The 19,092-nt window shown below is 39.5% G+C and overlaps 1 protein-coding gene and 1 long non-coding RNA gene across 2 annotated transcripts in view; both read left to right on the top strand.

Annotated features, from left to right (window-relative positions):
• Positions 1–2,828: 2,828 nt before the first annotated feature.
• GNG11 (G protein subunit gamma 11) lies at positions 2,829–7,733 on the top strand. The gene is made up of 2 exons (XM_082398708.1): positions 2,829–3,363; positions 7,303–7,733. The coding sequence occupies exons 1-2, from the start codon at positions 3,268–3,270 to the stop codon at positions 7,426–7,428; spliced, it is 222 nt and encodes a 73-aa protein (XP_082254834.1). The 5' UTR covers positions 2,829–3,267; the 3' UTR covers positions 7,429–7,733.
• Positions 7,734–7,902: 169 nt separating this feature from the next.
• LOC309631815 overlaps positions 7,903–19,092 on the top strand; it is a 63,499-nt gene continuing 52,309 nt past the window's right edge. The window contains exon 1 of the long non-coding RNA XR_014246575.1: positions 7,903–8,947. This is a non-coding gene — a long non-coding RNA (uncharacterized lncRNA). The remainder of the gene's footprint in view (positions 8,948–19,092) is intronic.

The following is a 19,092-nucleotide window of genomic DNA, read 5'->3' as shown; positions in this document are numbered from 1 at the left end:
CATTTACTTTATAAATTTTAGAAGAGCAGAATTTGGGAGGTAACCTAGTTTTATTTATACTACAGAACAGAGGCAGAAAGGATCTATGTCTTGAAAAAATCACAAGATAAAATAAAACCAGAACCCTGACTTTTTTTGAGCTCATGTTATATTAAATCAACTCCAATGAAATTAACCTCAACATTTGCTTATAGACTTTTCTTTACATGGATTTTTAACAGCATACTTAATACATTAGAAAAATAGTCAAAGAGCTGTTTTCCCTTTCTTTACATGACAAGGTAAATATGTCATAGTCTTTGCTCTTTTATACTTTAAAAGTGAAAATAACCACATGGTTAAATTTTTTTTTTTTTTTTAAGATTTATTGATTGATTGATTGATTGATTGCTATGTTGGGTCTTGGTTTCTGTGCGAGGGCTTTCCCCAGCTGCGGCAAGTGGGGGCCACTCTTCACCGCGGTGCGCGGGCCCCTCACCATCGCGGCCCCTCCTGTTGCGGAGCACAGGCTCCAGACGCGCTGGCTCAGCAGCTGTGGTTCACGGGCCCAGTTGCTCCAGGCATGTGGGATCCTCCCAGACCAGGGCTCGAACCCGTGTCCCCTGCACTAGCAGGCAGACTCCCAACCACTGCGCCACCAGGGAAGCCCCCCAATTTTTTTTTTTTAATTTAGCAGATTCTTTAAAACATTTGTCAAGAGACAGTGGGCTAATAAAGGTTCATTTCTGATTACATCTGTCATCTTCACTGCAGAATGGTTTCTACACATACTGTTTTGTAAAGTAACTTCTATTAGAGGTAATATGTACAATATAAGTAAAAAGTTAACATAATTGGATACAACTAATAATGGATTTTAACATTTGTTTATCCAAAATGTTTTGCTGATGAAATATGTCTTCGAGAATACACGAGAAATTGCTTACCATGGTTGCCCTCTAGGAGGTGAAGTCCGTGCTTAGGAATAGGGAGCTACATACTCTTGTTTTTTGTTTTTTTGTTTTTTAAAGAAAAAAGTACCCATCATTTTACCATTTAAAACCAAACAACAACAAAACGTGTGATCATGAGATGTCAGCATTTCCCAACTCATTTTAGTTTAATCAATTTACTTAATATGATATTATTAGCATGTGAATTATTTGATAAGAATAAATTTTTTAATTATACTAATATGTATTTCATTTCTAATTTAAGTCTCATAATACTGTGGAAGAAGTTAAAGAACCATTATGGATTTATAAATATCACTGCATGCAACTAGATGATTTCACAGGGAAGAAATTTCAAGGCCAAAATAACTCTATTCTTATGATTTGGAACAGACGAACATTAATTTACTTAACCAACTTATTTAATTTGGGTGCTGAACTTATTTAATTCAGGCCACATTAACTTACTTTCACTAACTTATTTAAGCTAGTTTTAACCAACCTTTTAAATTTAAGCAATGGGGAAATTAAAAAACAAAAAATCAGTTCTGGAAACAGATGTGAGCTTTTTGTCTTGGCTCACTGCTTGCTAACAGGGAAAACTCCTGCAGCTGATCCAAGTTTTTTGAGCCTGGGAGATCCTGGAATGTGTGGTATTTCAAATACAGAAAATGAAGCTCCTAAATATTTTTCTTTGTGAAAGTGATGTGTCAGATGTAGATACATAAATACAATCAGAAATGAAATTCACCTTAGCTAATTCACCCCTCCCCTACCCCATGACATATTTCACAAACTAGAAAACCAAAATCCAGGAAGAAATAAGTGACTTTTCTAGTGATGGCCAGTGGCAGAGCAGGGACCGCAATCCATGAGTACTGGTCAAGGGGCTCATTGTTCTTTTCATTCTAATATATTCATTGAGGATAAGTGGGTGGAGCCTGTTGAGGAATTATGAACAAACAAAAACCTCTGCTTACAAAACAGGGAATGGCTATGGTGTCTAAGGCCGAGTTCCCTGAAATATTCAGTTACTGCCTCTACTCAACTTGAATTTGACTCTATAGGCAGGAGGTAATCTCTGGGGAGAAAGGAATATGTATCTGACTGCTTGGGATACTTTATTTTTTCTTCCTACATGCTTTATTTTTCTTCTAGTCTTTTGAGCATCATTAACAAGGTTTTAGATAGTCAAAGGGAAACCTTGTATTGCATGCAAACGTTTGTCACATCAGACATTGTTCCTGGCTTCACAAAGTAGCAGCTAGATGCATGGTGCTTTCCAGAAAGTGGAGTAACCAATACTAAGCGGATCCACTGCAAACATCCAGGAAGATGCTTGAGCCAGGAATTCAAAACCCTCGGTGTCAAGTGTCACCCAAACCTTGACAGATGGGGAATGGAGAAATACTTCCTGGTAAGAACTTCAAGGTTTCTGCTGTCTGTCTTCTCTAGGATCATCCGCTTATACTTTGAACATTACAAAACATTCCCCTGAAGAAAGAATAAAACTCTGCTGTTGAGGATGCCAATTTATTAATGTCAGAAAATGGCCGTGCGAGTTATAAACAATATTCACATCCCGATGCCCTTTTTGTTCCAAAATTTGTTAATCCGCTTCAGGCATTTAACAGACTGGGTGTGTATACATCAACAGATGTGATGGGCGTTTCTGAGATTGCAGCTCAGTTTCATTTTTCTCTTGGGCCTTTTCTTAAGCGTCCACATTTCCCACAGTAAACATGTATGTAGCTGGAGGAAAGTTACATGCTGTATATTTTTGAAACTCTTGGAGAGGTGAAGGGCCGTTATTTCCTGCCGAGTAGTGTCCTTCTTTTCTTGCTTCACAAACAAAACCCGGATGTGACTTGGTGGGCGGGAAGCAATGGAACAAAAAGTAAAACTTTTGTTGTTTCTCCAGGAAGGTGGGCTCGCTCAACTCCAACCCTTTGGCCCCAGCCCAGGCCGGTGCCCCGCGGGCGTGGCAGGGTCGGGAGCCGGGGCGGGCCCGGCCAGCATCCCCGCGGGAGACCGCGCAGCGCAGCGCGCAGCCTCTCTGCGTCCTTGGGCCCCCTCGCAAACTCAACCCTCCTCGGGCTCCCGGGGGCAGGCCTCCTCGGGAAGTGGAGACCTGAAAAAGAGCAGGGGTTTTAAGATCCTGGGACGCTAGGCAGGACTGGCGTTAGGGGACGTCGTCTGGGCCCTGGGGGAGGCTGTCACCTCCTGCGCTGGCCGGGTGCGCAGGCAACGTAGTTAGTTCGGGACGCGCCCTGGTTTGCGGCACTTCCAGCCGCTCCACTTCCCCAGCTGTCCCTGCGCCCAGTCTGGGGCGAAAATGCCGGCCCTTCACATCGAAGATTTGCCAGAAAAGGAAAAGCTGAAGATGGAAGTTGAGCAACTTCGCAAAGAAGTCAAGCTGCAGAGACAACAGGTAAGTTGGATGTCCCAGAATATTTCCTTCTCTGAAATGAACTAAAGTCAGCTTTTCCTAGTTTGTTGCAGTAAAACAGTTTTTGGCTCTTGGCGGGGGGGAGGGGAGGACGGTTTGGGGTTTTGTTTCGGGTTTTTTTTTTTCCTTTTTTCTGCAGCTTCTTTTGAAGAAGGGCTTTGGTGGTGCTTGGGAACTGCCAGCTGATGTGGGGAAATCACAGGAGGTAAAGGAGAGAGCAAGGATCTCATGAGTAATTTAAAGCCAAATGTTTGAGAATGAGGGGAACAGACAAGAAATTCTGCCTGCTGTTAGTTGGTTTTAAAAACTACTCAAGCTGTAGGGAAAAGGCAGATGGCTACTTAGTTCCTTGATCTTTTTCATAATGGGAAAGAACGGTATTTAAAAGGTTTTAAAAAAAAATCACAATGTAAGTCTTGAATTACCTAGTTTTGAGTTTCATCAGGGCTCTCTAGGAAGTGTGTGATGAACAGTCCACTGGGGCTTGGGAGCAAAACATTACAGTATCTATCTTTATTTATTTGTAAATCTCATCCCTTTATAATTTCCACTTTATGTTTTGTAAGTATGTGCAATGAACTAGTACCTATAGAGTAGTATCTGTATTTATTTATAAACAAATAATTATACTGCATACAAAAATTCTTTTTCGTGATCATGATTAGAAATTTTAGAGACCACTGAAGTGGATTACAAATTCTGTTAGAACATATGTCCCAGTGTTCAGAAGTCTCCACTGAAATTTGTTGGAGACTTTGTAATTTTTACTTTAAGTTTTTACTGGGAATACAGGCCTTCGTTTCTTCCCTTTTTCCTCAATCAGGCAACCTGTAGTCCAGGAAGAGGTTTTTGGATAGATAATTTTTTAAGGGAAAAATAGTCCTTTCTCCCCAGCAAGAAACGTAGTCCTTTCTCCCCAGCAAGAAAAATTTAAACTGATTTTATTTCTCTATGGTCTAATACTAGAAAAAGTTAAGGAAAAAATGGAAAGGAAGTAGGTATGGTTAATACGTTCACTTACCTTCCTGCTCTAGTTATGGTAAATCTGTTCATAACAAGAGTCTTGTTACTCAGAAGGCACATTTTGAGTGATGTTTGGAAGGGGCAGGCTTTTTTTGTGTTTTACTCTTTATACATTTCTTTTCTCAAATTTAATCTGTAACTTCCAAATCCCTAGTCTTCCAGGATTTTGAAGTTCAAAGTCCTTTTTGTACATGTTGAAAGTTTCTGTAGCTTTAAAAATACTGCTGTGTTTAAAGGAAAAACCAAAGTTACAGGACCCAGTGAATAGGATTGTTTCTTGAAACTTTAAGGCATCCATTCTGTGGATGGCAAAGCCCACAGTTTGGTATCTGTTGATCACTTAGATTTTTTTCACGCATTGAACCTCAGAGGTTACAAATTAAACAGAGTTGCATATATTGAAGTAAAGCATTGTCTGTGCCAAGTTGAAATATCTTGATATTTGGTATCACTGTGCAGAACTTACAGGGAAAAAAAGAGACAAGTGTCTTCCAGTTATCAAGCTTCAAATTAGAAATTGGGCAGGGGCCTGGATGCAGCTGACCGTGTGGAAGTTAAAGGTATCATTCATTAGCAGTTCCTCCCTGCCAGCTCCCTCCACTGCTCAGGACACACCCTGCTGGATTGGCTTTCCAGTTCCAGAAACCCCAAGTCTGTGCCAGAGGGAGAGAAAACTTCAGGGATAACCTTAGAGGGTAGAGGGAGAGCCATCTACGTCCTAATAATAAGATTCCAGCATTTCATTATGAACTTTGAATTATAGAGTGTTAGTGCTAGAAAAACATGGCTCTTAGAGATCATTCAACCCACTCACTTTTAAGGATTAAAAAACCTGAATCCCGAGGAGGCTAACCAGCCTTTTATTTAAGACCCCAGAGATAATGATAGAGCAATTATTTATTAAAACACCAAAACACATGTCTTCTTGATATCCAGTCCGCTATTCTGTCAATAAATTGTTCACTTCTGAGCTGTGTACTCTGCTCAGGCCAAGGATACAAAATTCACAGGCTGAATTCTGGCTCTAGCTAGTTGTTGTTCAAACATATCCTCTTGACCGTGGAAGGAAATGCATCAGAGAAGTCATTATTCACTTCTGGAGGTTACACATCTTTTTGGAAACCGAATGAAGAAGCCTCTCTAAGAACAGATACAATTTGGGGAAACATGAGTCTTATCCACAAATTTCTCTGTGGCCACAGAGCCCAGCTTATGGACGCTTACATCATCACCTCTGAGAATTCACTTAAAATGCCTGCACAATGAACTTCAGCAATGATTGACAGCAAATATTACCTGAGAGGATGGTACTTGTAAAGATTTGTAAAGATTTTATTTTGCCACATTTTAACTGTATCACCTAGGCCTCCACACTGACGTGCCAAGAATCTTTGAGGTGTGGGAGTAAAACACTAAATTTTTGATTTTTAAAAAATTTTAATTGCGGTATAATAGACATGAAACATTATGTTAATTTTAGGCGTATAACATAGTGATTTGATATGTGTGTATATTGCAAAATGATATATTTTTGGCTAGTTTAGAATCTCATCTTTTAATAATTTCTAGTTTATATTTTATGATTATACATGATGTATTAACACAGTAGTAACTGCACTTAGTTATAAGTAAATAATTATGTACATTTTGGGATACATATGCAAACATTTTTTAGTGATCAGCATTAAAACAGTTTGAAGATTACTAATCTAGACTACAAAATCAATGGGAACATTTGCCTAGTTTTAAGAGGACTCCACTGGAATTTTCTGGAACTTCTATAATTTTTACTTCTAATTTCTTACTAGTAATGCAGGCCTTCATTAAGACAGTAATCCTTTTTTTTTTCTTTCTTGTTTATTCCCCTCCCTTTTTCTAAAATCACTCTTACAAACTGTCTCTTTTGAATGGAGTTTTTGAAGAAACTATTCAATCCTTCCTCCATTCAGAAAAAGTTTAAACTACTTACATAAACACAAGCCTCAGATAAGCCGACTAAGCCTTTTCTTACGATCAATTCTGAGCAGAAACATGGGGTGGGGATGGGGGGGTACTTTTGGACAACATTAGCCTCTCCGGAGTCAGACTTTCTCCAATGCTTCTATCATTTTACGAAATTGCAGAACCTGGCACATACCCAGGAAGTGAGACTTTTTGCAGGACACACCCCAAAACATTTGGGGAGTATCTACTATTGCATCTGTTCATTAGCATGGAAAATTGAAAGTGAAGTATGTTTCAGTTCCTAAAATATGGTGGACACATCATAATTGTATTTTAGCAGAGGAAGGAAATCATATGAGGCATAGTGGATAGAAAATGCTGGAGGTAATTTTTTTTTTTTTAGCAGCTTTATTGGAGTATAATTGCTTTACAGTGCTGTGTTAGTTTCTGCTTTATAACAAAGTGAATCAGCTATACATATACATATATCCCCATATCCCCTCCCTTTTGTGTCTCCCTCCCACTCTCCCTATCCCACCCCTCTAGGTGGTCACAAAGCACCGAGCTGATCTCCCTGTGCTATGAGGCTGCTTCCCACTAGCTATCTATTTTACATTTGGTAGTGGATATATGTCCATGACACTCTCTCACTTCGTCCCAGCTTACACTTCCCCCTCCCCGTGTCCTCAAGTCCATTTGGAGGTAATTTTTTTAATACAGCGACTTTCAAACTTTTTTGACCCTGACCATAGTAAGAAATATATTTTACATAGACTGTATCATTCATATATATTATATAGCCTCTGTGCTGCACTCTAATATTTTTATTCTATTCTCTTTCATTTAAAAACTTCTGGTTGTATCCAATTATATTAATTTCACTAAAGGGTGGTGACAAAGTTTGAACAATCCTGACCTGATTCATTCTTTCTTTCCTTTCTTTTTCTCCTTAAGGTGTCTAAATGTTCTGAAGAAATAAAGAACTATATTGAAGAACGTTCTGGAGAAGATCCTCTGGTGAAAGGAATTCCAGAAGACAAGAATCCCTTTAAAGAAAAAGGCAGCTGCATTATTTCATAAATAACTCTGGGGAGATACTTCCTCCTCAGTGGAAGAAGTAGTTTGTTGTAGTTTTCTGAAATAAAACCGACGTGCCTTTTAAAGAAGGAACAACAAAATTTAAAGGAGACTTTCTTAAGTGCTCACAGAGATATGGTTTTGTCTGAAAGCTATGTGCTTCTCATCTTGCGCACTACACACCCCTTTTAAGAGGACAGAGAGTATCAAATGTACGATTATGGGAATAAGGACATCACTTGTGCATGACTCACCTCTTTCAGTATATTGCTTGATGCCTCAAATAAAGTTTTATCTCTGGAAAATGAGTGTTGGTGATTTAAGAAAGCTTTTTTTTTTGCATTACCTTTTATACTTCTCCCCATAACCTTTTGGGTGTTTGGGACCTGTGTCTAAAGATTAGGTGGTTTGATAAATCAGGTCTCAGATCCAGCTCTCTCTGCTTCAAATCTCAGGAGGTTTACAGCACTGAGTTCTGACTCCTGGAATGTTTTCATCTAACATTAACTATTAGGGAACTGAGTGAGTAGAATTCCTAAAGGTGATGGAGTCAGATTATTTGAGTCAGGAACCAGGCCAAGCCACGTCTACGCTAGCACTTCCCGGTTTATCGTCATACAGATTTTGTTCAGAGTGTTGCTACGGTAGTGGCCTGGAGAAAGGGAGGGGGCTGGGGATCAGGAGGAGCCCCTGGGGGCCAGCCCTGGTCTGTCCTCCCGCAGGGAGCCGCATCTCCAACGTGATCGCCAGGTCTTGGCGTGGCGACCCTCCAGTTCTGTGGCATTGGGCATTGGCACAGATGCTTAGCTCTGCGCCTATGCCTACCAGCCTCTTCCAGCAGGCCCGGGCCAAGCTCGCCTCCTTTCTTTCTCCAAAGGGACAAATTAACCTTTTGCCACTTTCTAAACTTAGCTTGCCTTGTTTCTCATTGCTTCGTTGGAATTCTTCATGTATTCTGGCCACTCATCCTTTGCTGGTGACAGGTGTTGTGAATACTTTCTCCCGATTCACAGCTTAACTTTTCACCATGGGATCCTAGCTACAGAGGTTTTAGCCTGAGGATGCAGCACACCAAAGTATATGGCCTGGCCCCAAAGATATCTCGGAAAAGCTGTGGACCAAGATTGTAAGAGTTCTGCAGGGTATGTAGGGGTGGAATGTAGGGTCAGGCCACTCAAGATGGCTGTTCTCTTGCTCTCTGTACATCCGCTGCCCGACCAGGGCCTGCTTCACCTACACCCTATGCAGGGGACTGACTGACCTTCCTATGTCCTTGCCCCAGGCCCCAGCTGGTGATTGTTCTTAGCAAAGGGCTGGTGAGGGGCGTGCCCCTCTACTGGTTTCCCTGGTAACTAATGAGCCGGCCTGACGTCAGTTCCCCTATAACTGGTAACCTCTCCCAACACACCCTCCACCGGCCCCTCCCCATCCACCCTTCCCCCGGAGTGAAGACTGCTGTCCTGTCCCGCCTGCAGTCCGTACTATACAGTGAGGTGTCACTCCAGGACCTTGCTTCAGACACGTAAGCTCCCCCATCCTTTAAACCATTGACGTCTCTGTTGCTGGAAAAAAACAAACAAAAAAAGCAACAACAAAGTATATGGCCTGCTCAAGTCTTTCATGAAGGCACCAGCAGCACGACCTCAAAGAAAAGGACCTTTCTTCCTTTCTTTGCACATTTTTCCCCTCTCCCTCTGTTTTTTGGATGCAAATTGCTCCAGGTTAAAGTGAAAGGAAAGACAAGCAAAACCCTGACAGGTTAGCTCCAGCTTAAATGGGTTTAGTTACTAACTTGCCCTGCAATTTTCAGTGTGGCATAGAAGCCCAGGTTTCTCCTCAAGGAGGTCTTTCCTCCTGCTTATATGCATAGGTGTACCTTATTAAACCAGAGAGGTGCCAGTGACCTCTAGAAGCTTCCTAAAGTATATCAGCATCCTCATTCCGAAACTACCTTCCTTCCCCTCTCAGAGAAGGAACAGGATACCCCAGGCCTTTGAAAGAGCAGGTTATAGCAGACCAAGAGCTGGAACTATTTCCTTCAGTTTCCTGCCTTTTTTCCAAGTGTTGACGTCAATTGGGATTACTGGGAGCCCAGGGATAATTTTATCCCAAAGCATGATCAACTCCACGGTGGAGTTTAAAAAAGTAAAGATATATTTTTTCCAACAACCATAGAACAATTAGTATTTGGGATGTATTGCTACTATTAGTTATTTAACGTTTAAGGTGGCATGGGATTAGTACCTTGGTGCTTGAAAAGTTTTACTTTAATGAGCTGTTTCATTTCTTTCAAGTCATAAGGTTTTCTTCTGTTGTATAGGGAAGCAAACATCTATTCTGGTTATTGGGAAGGTAGATCAAATCATTTGCTTCCTTCAGGGAGGGCCAAGTCAGCACCTGTATCCCCTAACTTCTTGAGAGTTGTGGATTACAAGGCTGATCCTGAATTTCTATGAGTCACATTCACCTATTCAGTCATGTATGCCTCCAAGTCCTAGCGTTTGCTTTTCATGTACTTTCAACCGTATGACAAATTAGTCAGCCCACTTCAGTTTTTTTCCTTAATAAATATCCAATCTCATAGATGTTTCTACTAAATCTAATTATGTTTTTTTCTCACTGTTTCATCATAGTAACTCAGCAAACCTATAGAATTGTAATAAAATCCTCTTGATTTTAGAGTGTTCAGCTGCTAAAAATGTATTAGCTTACATTAGGAAGAAAATGAAAAAATATGGTAACTGTGTATTTGGATATATTGTAAAAGTAACTTTCAGTAAGTGGGAATTTGTTAAGTAGAATTTAAATCATGGGTTTAATTTCTTCCCACATATCTAGTTCTGTAATCATTCAGTATCTGATTAAATAGTTATTGTGCTTTGTGCTTTGAGACTTAGATTCTATGAACTCATATTATATTAGCAAAATTGGTTTTTCTATTTCTAGGCAGAATTAACAATACGAAGCTTACCCATACTTGGTATTTCAAGACCATTTATTTTGTATATTGGTTGCAAATTGGTATCTCATTATTGTCTAAATTTGCACTTCCTTGATTTCCTGTGATTTTTGCAGTCAGATTTTCATGTACCTGTTGACCATCTTCACCTATTTCACTCTCTCAACACCCCACCTCTAGCAACCACCACTCAGTCTCCTGTATCAATGAGTTTGCTTTTCTTTTCTTTTCCTTATTTTTTTTTTAGATTCCACATATAAGTGAGATCATATGGTATTTATCTTTGTCTGTCTGACTTATATCACTAAACATAATACCCTAAAGGTCCATCCATGTTGTTACATGGTAAGATTTCTTTCCTTTGTTATGGCTGAATAATAATTTCATTGTATATCTATAACACAATTTCTTCATCCATTCATCCATCAATGGACACTTAGATTGTTTCCATATCTTGCCTATTGTAAATAATGATGCAATGAACACAGGAATGCATATATTTTTAGAAGCTTATGTTTTCATTTTCTTTGGATAAATACCCAGAAGTGGAATTGCTGGATCATATAGCAATTCTATTTTAAATTTTTGAGGAAGCTCTGTACTATTTGCACCAATTTACATTCCCACCAACAGTGCACAGGGGTCCCTTTTTCTCCACATCCTCACCAACACTGTTGTTGCTAGTCTTTTTGATAATAGCCATTCTAACAGGTGTGAGGTGATATATCAATGTGGTTTTGATTTGCATTTGCCTGATGATTAGTCATGTTGAGCACATTATATTATACCTATTTACATCTGCTTTTATTTGTTTAAATAAACTTTGGACGTTTGTACAGGGAACTAATAAAAAGTGCTACCTATTAGGGCCAATGTTGGGTATAGTCAGGTGGGAAAGGATGAGATGGAGATTTCTCATTGTATATTTTTGCATAAAGTTTTGATTTTGGGATCTTGCAAATATATTATCTAGTTTAAAAATAAAAGTAATTTAAAAATAGAACAAAATTCATATTTCTATGTATAGCCTTTTGAAAGTAAGTATATTTGGGTATTAATATCATACGAATCAGTAATAAGTTTGTATAGTTTACAGGATATGACTAATCATCATACAGTTTGATCTCTTAAGCTTATCCCACCAAGTAAGACAAATATATTGAGTCAGTAATAGTTATACTCTACCCTTATCTCTTCTAATTGAGTCTTAGAAGGATGATGATCAGTGAGAAGTGAGCCCCTATTTCTATTAGAACAGTCTAGGAGAGCAGGGACCAGTGAGAAGATATCTTTGATTTAATAGAAGGAGTGGGAGGATCACAGAAGGAAAGTGCTGGGGCCCCTCTCCTGTTAGGGTGAAACCTCATACCATACTCTGCGCATTGAGCTGTCCTAACCAGGGAAGACCAGGACATCAGCAGCACCTTTTCCAGTCAAGCTACACTCAATCTGAAGGGAGGAATCCACAGACCATTAAAAACCATTCACTGACACTGGGAGAATGGAGAGCCTCACTGATGCTTCCTTTTCCTTTTGGCTCAGACACACATTAAATGATGACCTCTTTTTCTTTAAAAAAAAAAAAAAAATCTAATATTAAAGAGTGCATAATTTCATTGAACATAAAAATGGACAGGGAGGGATTAAAATAGGTGGATTATAAATTTCAGAAATTGGCCCCAAAGTTATTGTGCAAAAGTTACACTTAAAATGAAGGAAATAGATCCTTGTAAAATTCTACAGTCATGAAAAATAATCCATATTAACATATATGTAAATGTATGTATGCATTTATTTATTCAACAACAAAAATATTTGGAGCTCCCTCTATGTACTGGGCACTGGTTTAGGCCTAAAGGATACAGTAGTGAATTAGATAAAACCCTTAAGATCATGGAATTTACAGAAATTATACTTACTCAGATAGAGGTGGAAATTACAGAGTATGTTATGATTTATAAGGATAAACAGGAAAGTATGTTTTGTATTTTTCAGTGGTGATGCTGATGATGGCATGATGATGATTACATTTAAATGATTATTATTATTAATTAATTAATTTATTTATTGATTTATTTTTGGCTGTGTTGGATCTTCGTTGCTACGTGTGGGCTTTCTCTAGTTGCAGTGAGCTGGGATTGCTCTTCATTGCAGTACGCTGGCTTCTCACTGCAGTGGCTTCTCTTGTTTCAGGGCACGGGCTCTAGACATGCGGGCTTCAGTAGTTGTGGCACGCAGGCTCAGTAGTTGTGGCACATGGGTGTAGTTGCTCCGCGGCATGTGGGATCTTCCCGGACCAGGGCTCGAACCCGTGTCCCCTGCATTATGATTATGATGATGGTGATAAATGATGATGATGCTGATAATGATAGTTTATACATATGAAGTGCTTCATATTTGTCTGACACTGGAGTAAGCTTTTTACATAGATCATGTGTTTTAATTCTCACAAGTACCTTATGTATTGGGTAAATAATTCACTCAAAATCATATAGCTAGTGTAACTAGCAAAACAGAGACTGTGCCTTAAACATTATGCAATCGTACTCTCTTTTAGAAGCCAAAACATATTCAGAGTGAAAAGAACTATTAGCTCAAGAATTTTCTGAGGTGGCTTTTGGCATATGTGTAGCCAGCTACTATAGCCTCAGAAATTTTTGCCCTGTGTATGACATAGAGTTTTATAGTCACTTATTTTAATTGTTTTCATTTGTTGGTTGATTGGTTGATTTTTTTTGTAATCACAGCCTAGCATAACAATTTTAACTTATCAAATGGGTGAATTTTGCTTTGTTAAAATCATATCACAACTCTGAATTATTATAACAATGATGAATTCTAATTATACAATCAAATAGCTTTGCTCATTTGCTGAATACTATAATGTCTCAGTTTAGTACCAGAATTTATCTGATAGAAGCTGCCTGAATTATGGTAGAATGCCAAGAAGAGATAAATCAGACTCTATAAAGACTTTCTTGCAAACACCAAAATTATTAGTGATAGCCCTAGAGAACTGCTTACAGGTACCAAAGAATCTTTTCAAAGAAGTCATCAAATTCAGTCTCTGTAAACTGAGTTTTCTTTAGTAAAGGTAGCCATAGGTTTTAGCTTGTGTCATCTCAACCTTTTCTTACAGCCAGCCTGAGACAGACGAAGTAAATGACCTACGTCACAGAGTTGTTTTGGGAATTAATGGGTCTGGTTGTCTAGGTTGTGAGTAGAGCTCCTTAAATTCATAAAAAGTCCTCATGTATTGACAATGATCAGTATTTATCAACAAACACCCTCAAATCCCATTTGGAAATAATTAGATTAAATATAAATATATAAAGAATTATCCATCCTACAGACTTGGCGTAGTTACTCCGACTTTCACAGCTCTGATGGGCACAGTACAGAGAAGGAAGGGGAAGGAGTTGGTCTTGCCTTATTGGGTGTTTTGCGATAGTATTAAAGCCTGGATGTGTCTCAATCTAAGGGAGACAAGGAAGAAAGGAGAGAAACATTTAAAGCGATATTAAATATTTTGAAAACATCATCTAAAAATTCTGATAAATACTGATATAGTTCACTGATTACTTAAGAACACTTCAAAGACCATTGTTGCTAAATGTTTCCTTTTTATAACTAACGTCATGTGTTAATGAGGAACATACAGCAAGGATGCACTTGCTCTTTAATTGCCCATGTCCAGATTTGCCTTTTCTTTTATTGTTTTAAGTAATTGTTGAAAGATTGGGTTTTCAACTGATTCTTATTTACATATATTATTTTAATATAAAAACAGATATAAGGTAGAATAAATTAATATTTATTAATATTTGGACTTTTCCATTTGGAGCAGGGAGTAATTCAAACATTTAAAAACCATTCATTTTAATTTGATTTGACAAACGGATTAAGGGCCCGTAAACATGATACTCTACGGACAAGTTCTGCCAATATTTTGCCTGCATTCTAGGAATCGGCAGTCGAGACAAATGGTGGTGACAGTTATCAAGTTCAATTAATGAAGCGAATTTTATGTGCAAAGTGTAAGTGGATTAAGTGTCCGAGAAAAAGAGGGGTAATAAGTGAATGATGAGGGTAAACCTAGGACGTTTTCTACCTTTTCTTCTGGGAACATTTCATGGAAAGAGACACAGTAGCTTAAGTGAAGGAAAAGAATTTGTGGTATTAAACTAAGAGAGAGAAACTCCACTTACTGAGTTCAGCTTGGCTGACTAAGAAGGCATTTATCAAATTTATATTGCAAGAACAGAAGGAACTTATAGTTAACTGGGTACACTGTCATTGATAAAAAGTCTTTAAAAATGCTTTTCAGTTATTGTGGGCAACAAACTACCCCAAATCCAGTGAGTTAAAACAATGCATTTATTATTGTTTCTGAGTTCACCAGTCAGTCTATCTGGGCCTGGCTCTGTTGATCTTGGTGAGTGTCACTGATTCATCTGTAGTCAGTTGATGGATCAGCTCCAGGCTGACTAGTCAGTGGGTTTTGGCTAGGGGTTGGCTGCGGCAAAGTTGGTGACTTTCATCCTTTAATAGGCTTGCCTGGGCTTGTTGTCATAGTACAGCAGGATTCTAAGAGAGTGGAAGCAAAAACAGTGTCTTAAGGCTTAGGGAAAGAACAAGCACACCATCACTTCCACTGCGTTCAGTTGTGCAAAGCAAGACACAAGACAAACTCAGATTCAAAGGAAAGGACAATAGATGCCCCCTCTTGAATGAGGGAGCTTCAAAGTCACGTGGTAAAGGGCACAGATACAAAGAAGGGCGGAAAGTTGGGGATATTTTATCATCTACCTGCATCATTGGGTGAGGATCTTGGTCTCAATTTTGGACCGTGGAAGCCAACAGGAACAACCTAGGGATACAGGGCAAAAGCAGCTCCAATAGAATAAACTAGAAGGTTTTGGTGCTAAAAGCAAAACATGGGCATGTTTAGGGCACAGACTCAGGCAGTAATTTAAAAAGGTGGGAAGGGGAAGATTAGAAATCTGTATCAAAATGAATTTGAGAGTTTCAGTAACTTGACAAACCTTCACAGCTAGTGTGGCAAAGCTGAATTGCACTAAGGAGAAAATGAGCAGCCTCTTGAAAATTAATTTTACTAAATCCGTTTACAGACACACCAATTTCTGGAAAGCGGAAGATTACGGCTTCCAATTATGTCCTTTTCGCATCTTATGTTAGAGAGTAGAAAGGACCACTGCAACTTGATCACCTCTTCAAGCAGAGGGGCTCATGTTCAATAGGGTCAAACCCCGTGAAGTCACAAGCTTTTATTTCTGTTCCCAACACCGGTCAGTCAGTCTGGTGAGGTTAAAAGCCAATCCCGCTAATATTTCAGAAACTGATAATATTGTGCCACTCCTAGCTCACCCTCTGCGTTTCTTTCTAGTCTCTTCCTAATACTCAGTCTTAGAGGGCTGAGATGAGAGAGACGTCCAGAGTGAATTGGGGTTGGCTCTTTAATTTACTCCTGTCCTCCCAAATTTGCTCTTGTTTTAATTCTTCTGAACATTTCGTCTGAATGTGGACTTTAGAGGGACCCCTACTGACATTTCTTTGGGTGTATGTGTTGGAATTTTTTTTCTTGGTACATTTCTCTTATGAAGGCTGAACTCCTTCTCCTTAATACTGATCAGTATTTCTCTGGCTTCTGATGTCTTTTACTGTGCCAAATGTTTCTCACATAACTTCCCATACTTTGCTATAGTTAAAAGGGTGCAGGTTATCTAGAAGGGAAGGAGTTTGCAAATGCTTTTTGAATAACGAGTAGCACAATCACACATTTGAGAACACAAAAATCACGAGCTTAAACTATCCCCCGCAATCTAATATTTGTGTTATTATCATGCATTTGTACAAACTAAAAAATGGGTAAGTTTATGAATTTGTCGTATATTGGAATGGATATAAGGCAATATCATAAATGTATTTTCCTGAGGTCACAAATCATAATACTACACTAGATCAGGGGTCGTCAGACTTTTTCTGTAAAGGGCCAGGTGGTAAATATTTTAGCCTTTGCATGCAGTACTATCTCTGTGGCAGCTACTCCAATGTGAAAGCAGCTACAGACAATACAGAAACGAACAGGTGTGGCTCTGTTCCAATCAAACCATTTTTATAAAAATAAGCAGCAGGCTGTATTTGGCCCACAGGGCCCTGCTCTGAATCACTGTCTTTCAAACTGCATGTTAAGGCCCATTAGTGGTCAATGTAGTGGAACGTTACCAATATTGTTAATAAAATAAATTCAAATAAACTAGAACATCAGCATACATTCCATATAGTAAAAGGGTATTTGTCTTATGAAACATGTATATGTTGAAATCAACACGTAGAATTCATTTCTTTTTGTAGGTTCCAGTCAACAAAAATTTGAAGGTTGCTGGTCTAGAGTGTTAGAACTGGAAGTCCAGCTTTTGATAGTATAAAGAATTTAACCTCATCCAAAGAGAGGTCTGGCCTTTCCCTACCTACCGCTGGGGGTGATCTCTAAAAGCCCTCTGAATGTCCTGCCTGATAAGAGTGTCTGTTTACCTGGGGACTTTGGGCCATGTCAGACAGTCTAACAGTGTGACTTATGGGGAATCTTTGAGTCATGTGTTATCAGCTTGGTCTCTGGAGAGGCTGTAGACAGGCCAGCAATGGGGGCACTTGACCATGGAGCCCCAACAAAGATTCTGCATATGAAGGCTTTGGTGAGTTTCCCTGCTTGGCAGTACCCCATGCATGTCACACATTGTTTCTGAGAGAGCAGTGTTGGCCGTGATTCCACTGGGAGAAGACAATTGGAAATCTGGAACTTTCCTAGACTCTGCCCCATGCATCACTTCCCTTGGCTGATTTTACTCTGTCTCTTTAGCTGTAATGAAGTGTAACTGTGAGTATAACAGCTTTCAGTGAGTTCTGTGAGTTCTTCTAGCAAATTACTGACTCTAAGGCTGGTCTTGGGGACTCCTGAACTTGTAATTAGCATCAGAAGTGAGGGAGGTTTTGTGGACTGTGTCTTTCTAATTTCTCAGATGAGGAAACCATGGACTAATGACATTTATAAAGGCTGTGCAGCTAAGTAGTAGCAAGGCCACAGTGAGAGTATCAGCTCTGTAAGTCTCCTTATTCAGAGGCTTCTTCCTATTCCTGTGTCATTCCTGATAACAAATGCTAACATTTGTTGAGTTTTTCTGACTTTATGCTAAGGGCCTGATACACATTAAGTCATTTTATCCTCACAAGGACCCTATAACAGTTGTACTAGGATTAGCCCCATTTTATGGCGACAAAACTATGGCTTGGAGAGTTTAGGTACATTTCCCAGGGTCATACACGTTTTTAATGGTGAAACCAGCACTCAAAGCCAGAGACTCTGATTCCACCTGAATCTCATTTTCTCATTGCTCAGTATTGTTTCCTTGGATGTTGTACATTCCATTCTCTAGAGATGCTGATTTTATTTCACAAGAAACCACCTGGTTACCTGGTAGATATGTACATAACAAAGAACTGAATCGTATACATCTTCAGTATTTAGTACATGGCACAGTTAACCCTTAATAAACAGAGGTTGATAATGAATGAGGATAAAAGATGTAGGGTCTTGGGTTAGAATCCCATATATCTTCTTGGTTTCCCACATTGTTGTTGGCATATTGGTTTTCTTCCTCTCCATCTTTTCCTCCTCTTCCTCCTCTCCCTTCTCCTCTTGCCTCTCTCTCTCTCTCTCTCATAACTTGCAATATACATAAGCATGTGTGCATGAGTTTTAGGAGTCAGTCAACCTTCTAAAATTTAATTTAAAATGCTGTTGTATATGCTTCCCCCACCTCCTCCCCCCTTTGATAAGACAATCTACTATTTTCATCTCAGAAGTGTCAATAAGCCAAAAACGGTTAGGATTCTTTACCTTGAGAGGGTGGTTGCTTATATAATCCATATGAAAGGGACTGCCTTCAGTTTAGACCCTGCTACTGTTTCACTGCATTGGAGGCTTGGAGCCGAGTCCCACCAATTTTCCTTCATGGGCTGAGGGCTCCCCACTGCCATTTTCCGACCACCACCTGACTGCCTTCACTCACTCACGTTCGAAGTTCAAGCTGCTCCCTTTTGCCATCCTCTCTCCGTGCACGCAGTCACCTGCTAGCCTTGCTTCTTCCTTGATGACATCAGAGACCTTGCCTCCACCCTTCCCCCTAGTCTCCTGCCAACCTAAGATGATGAGGTGACCTTTGACACTCCCACCTTAGAATTTCTCAATCTCCTTAACCCCAGTGATTACAATGCTAGTTTTGCCCATGATACCCTTCCATTATACTGGCCTACTTTGTGCCGTGCCATTTAAGGTATTAAAATACTAGTATTTTTGTTGGTATGTTACCAATTTGGGATATTAATAATTTCTATCTTGAGCTATGCCCAGAAAGTATTAAAAATATGAACAAAATAACACTGTACTTTTTTTTTTTTAATTTATTTTATTTATTTATTTTTGGCTGTGTTGGGTCTTCGTTTCTGTGCGAGGGCTTTCTCTAGTTGCGGCAAGCAGGGGCCACTCTTCATCACGGTGCGCGGGCCTCTCACTATCGCGGCCTCTCTTGTTGCGGAGCACAGGCTCCAGACGCGCAGGCTCAGTAGTTGTGGCTCACGGGCCCAGCTGCTCCGCGGCATGTGGGAATCTTCCCAGACCAGGGCTCGAA

This window comes from Balaenoptera borealis (assembly GCF_965194805.1).
Source record: "Balaenoptera borealis genome assembly, chromosome: 7".
NCBI lineage: Eukaryota > Metazoa > Chordata > Mammalia > Artiodactyla > Balaenopteridae > Balaenoptera > Balaenoptera borealis.
The sequence above is the reverse complement of the archived record's forward strand: the minus strand, read 5'-3'. Positions and strand labels throughout refer to the sequence as shown.

Bases quoted from the DNA above. Each gene is read 5' to 3' on its own strand.
- GNG11 (XM_082398708.1), top strand. From the start codon at position 3,268: ATGCCGGCCCTTCACATCGAAGATTTGCCAGAAAAGGAAAAGCTGAAG. The intron at 3,364-7,302 runs GTAAGTTGGATG...TTTCTCCTTAAG, and splicing joins TCAAGCTGCAGAGACAACAG to GTGTCTAAATGTTCTGAAGA.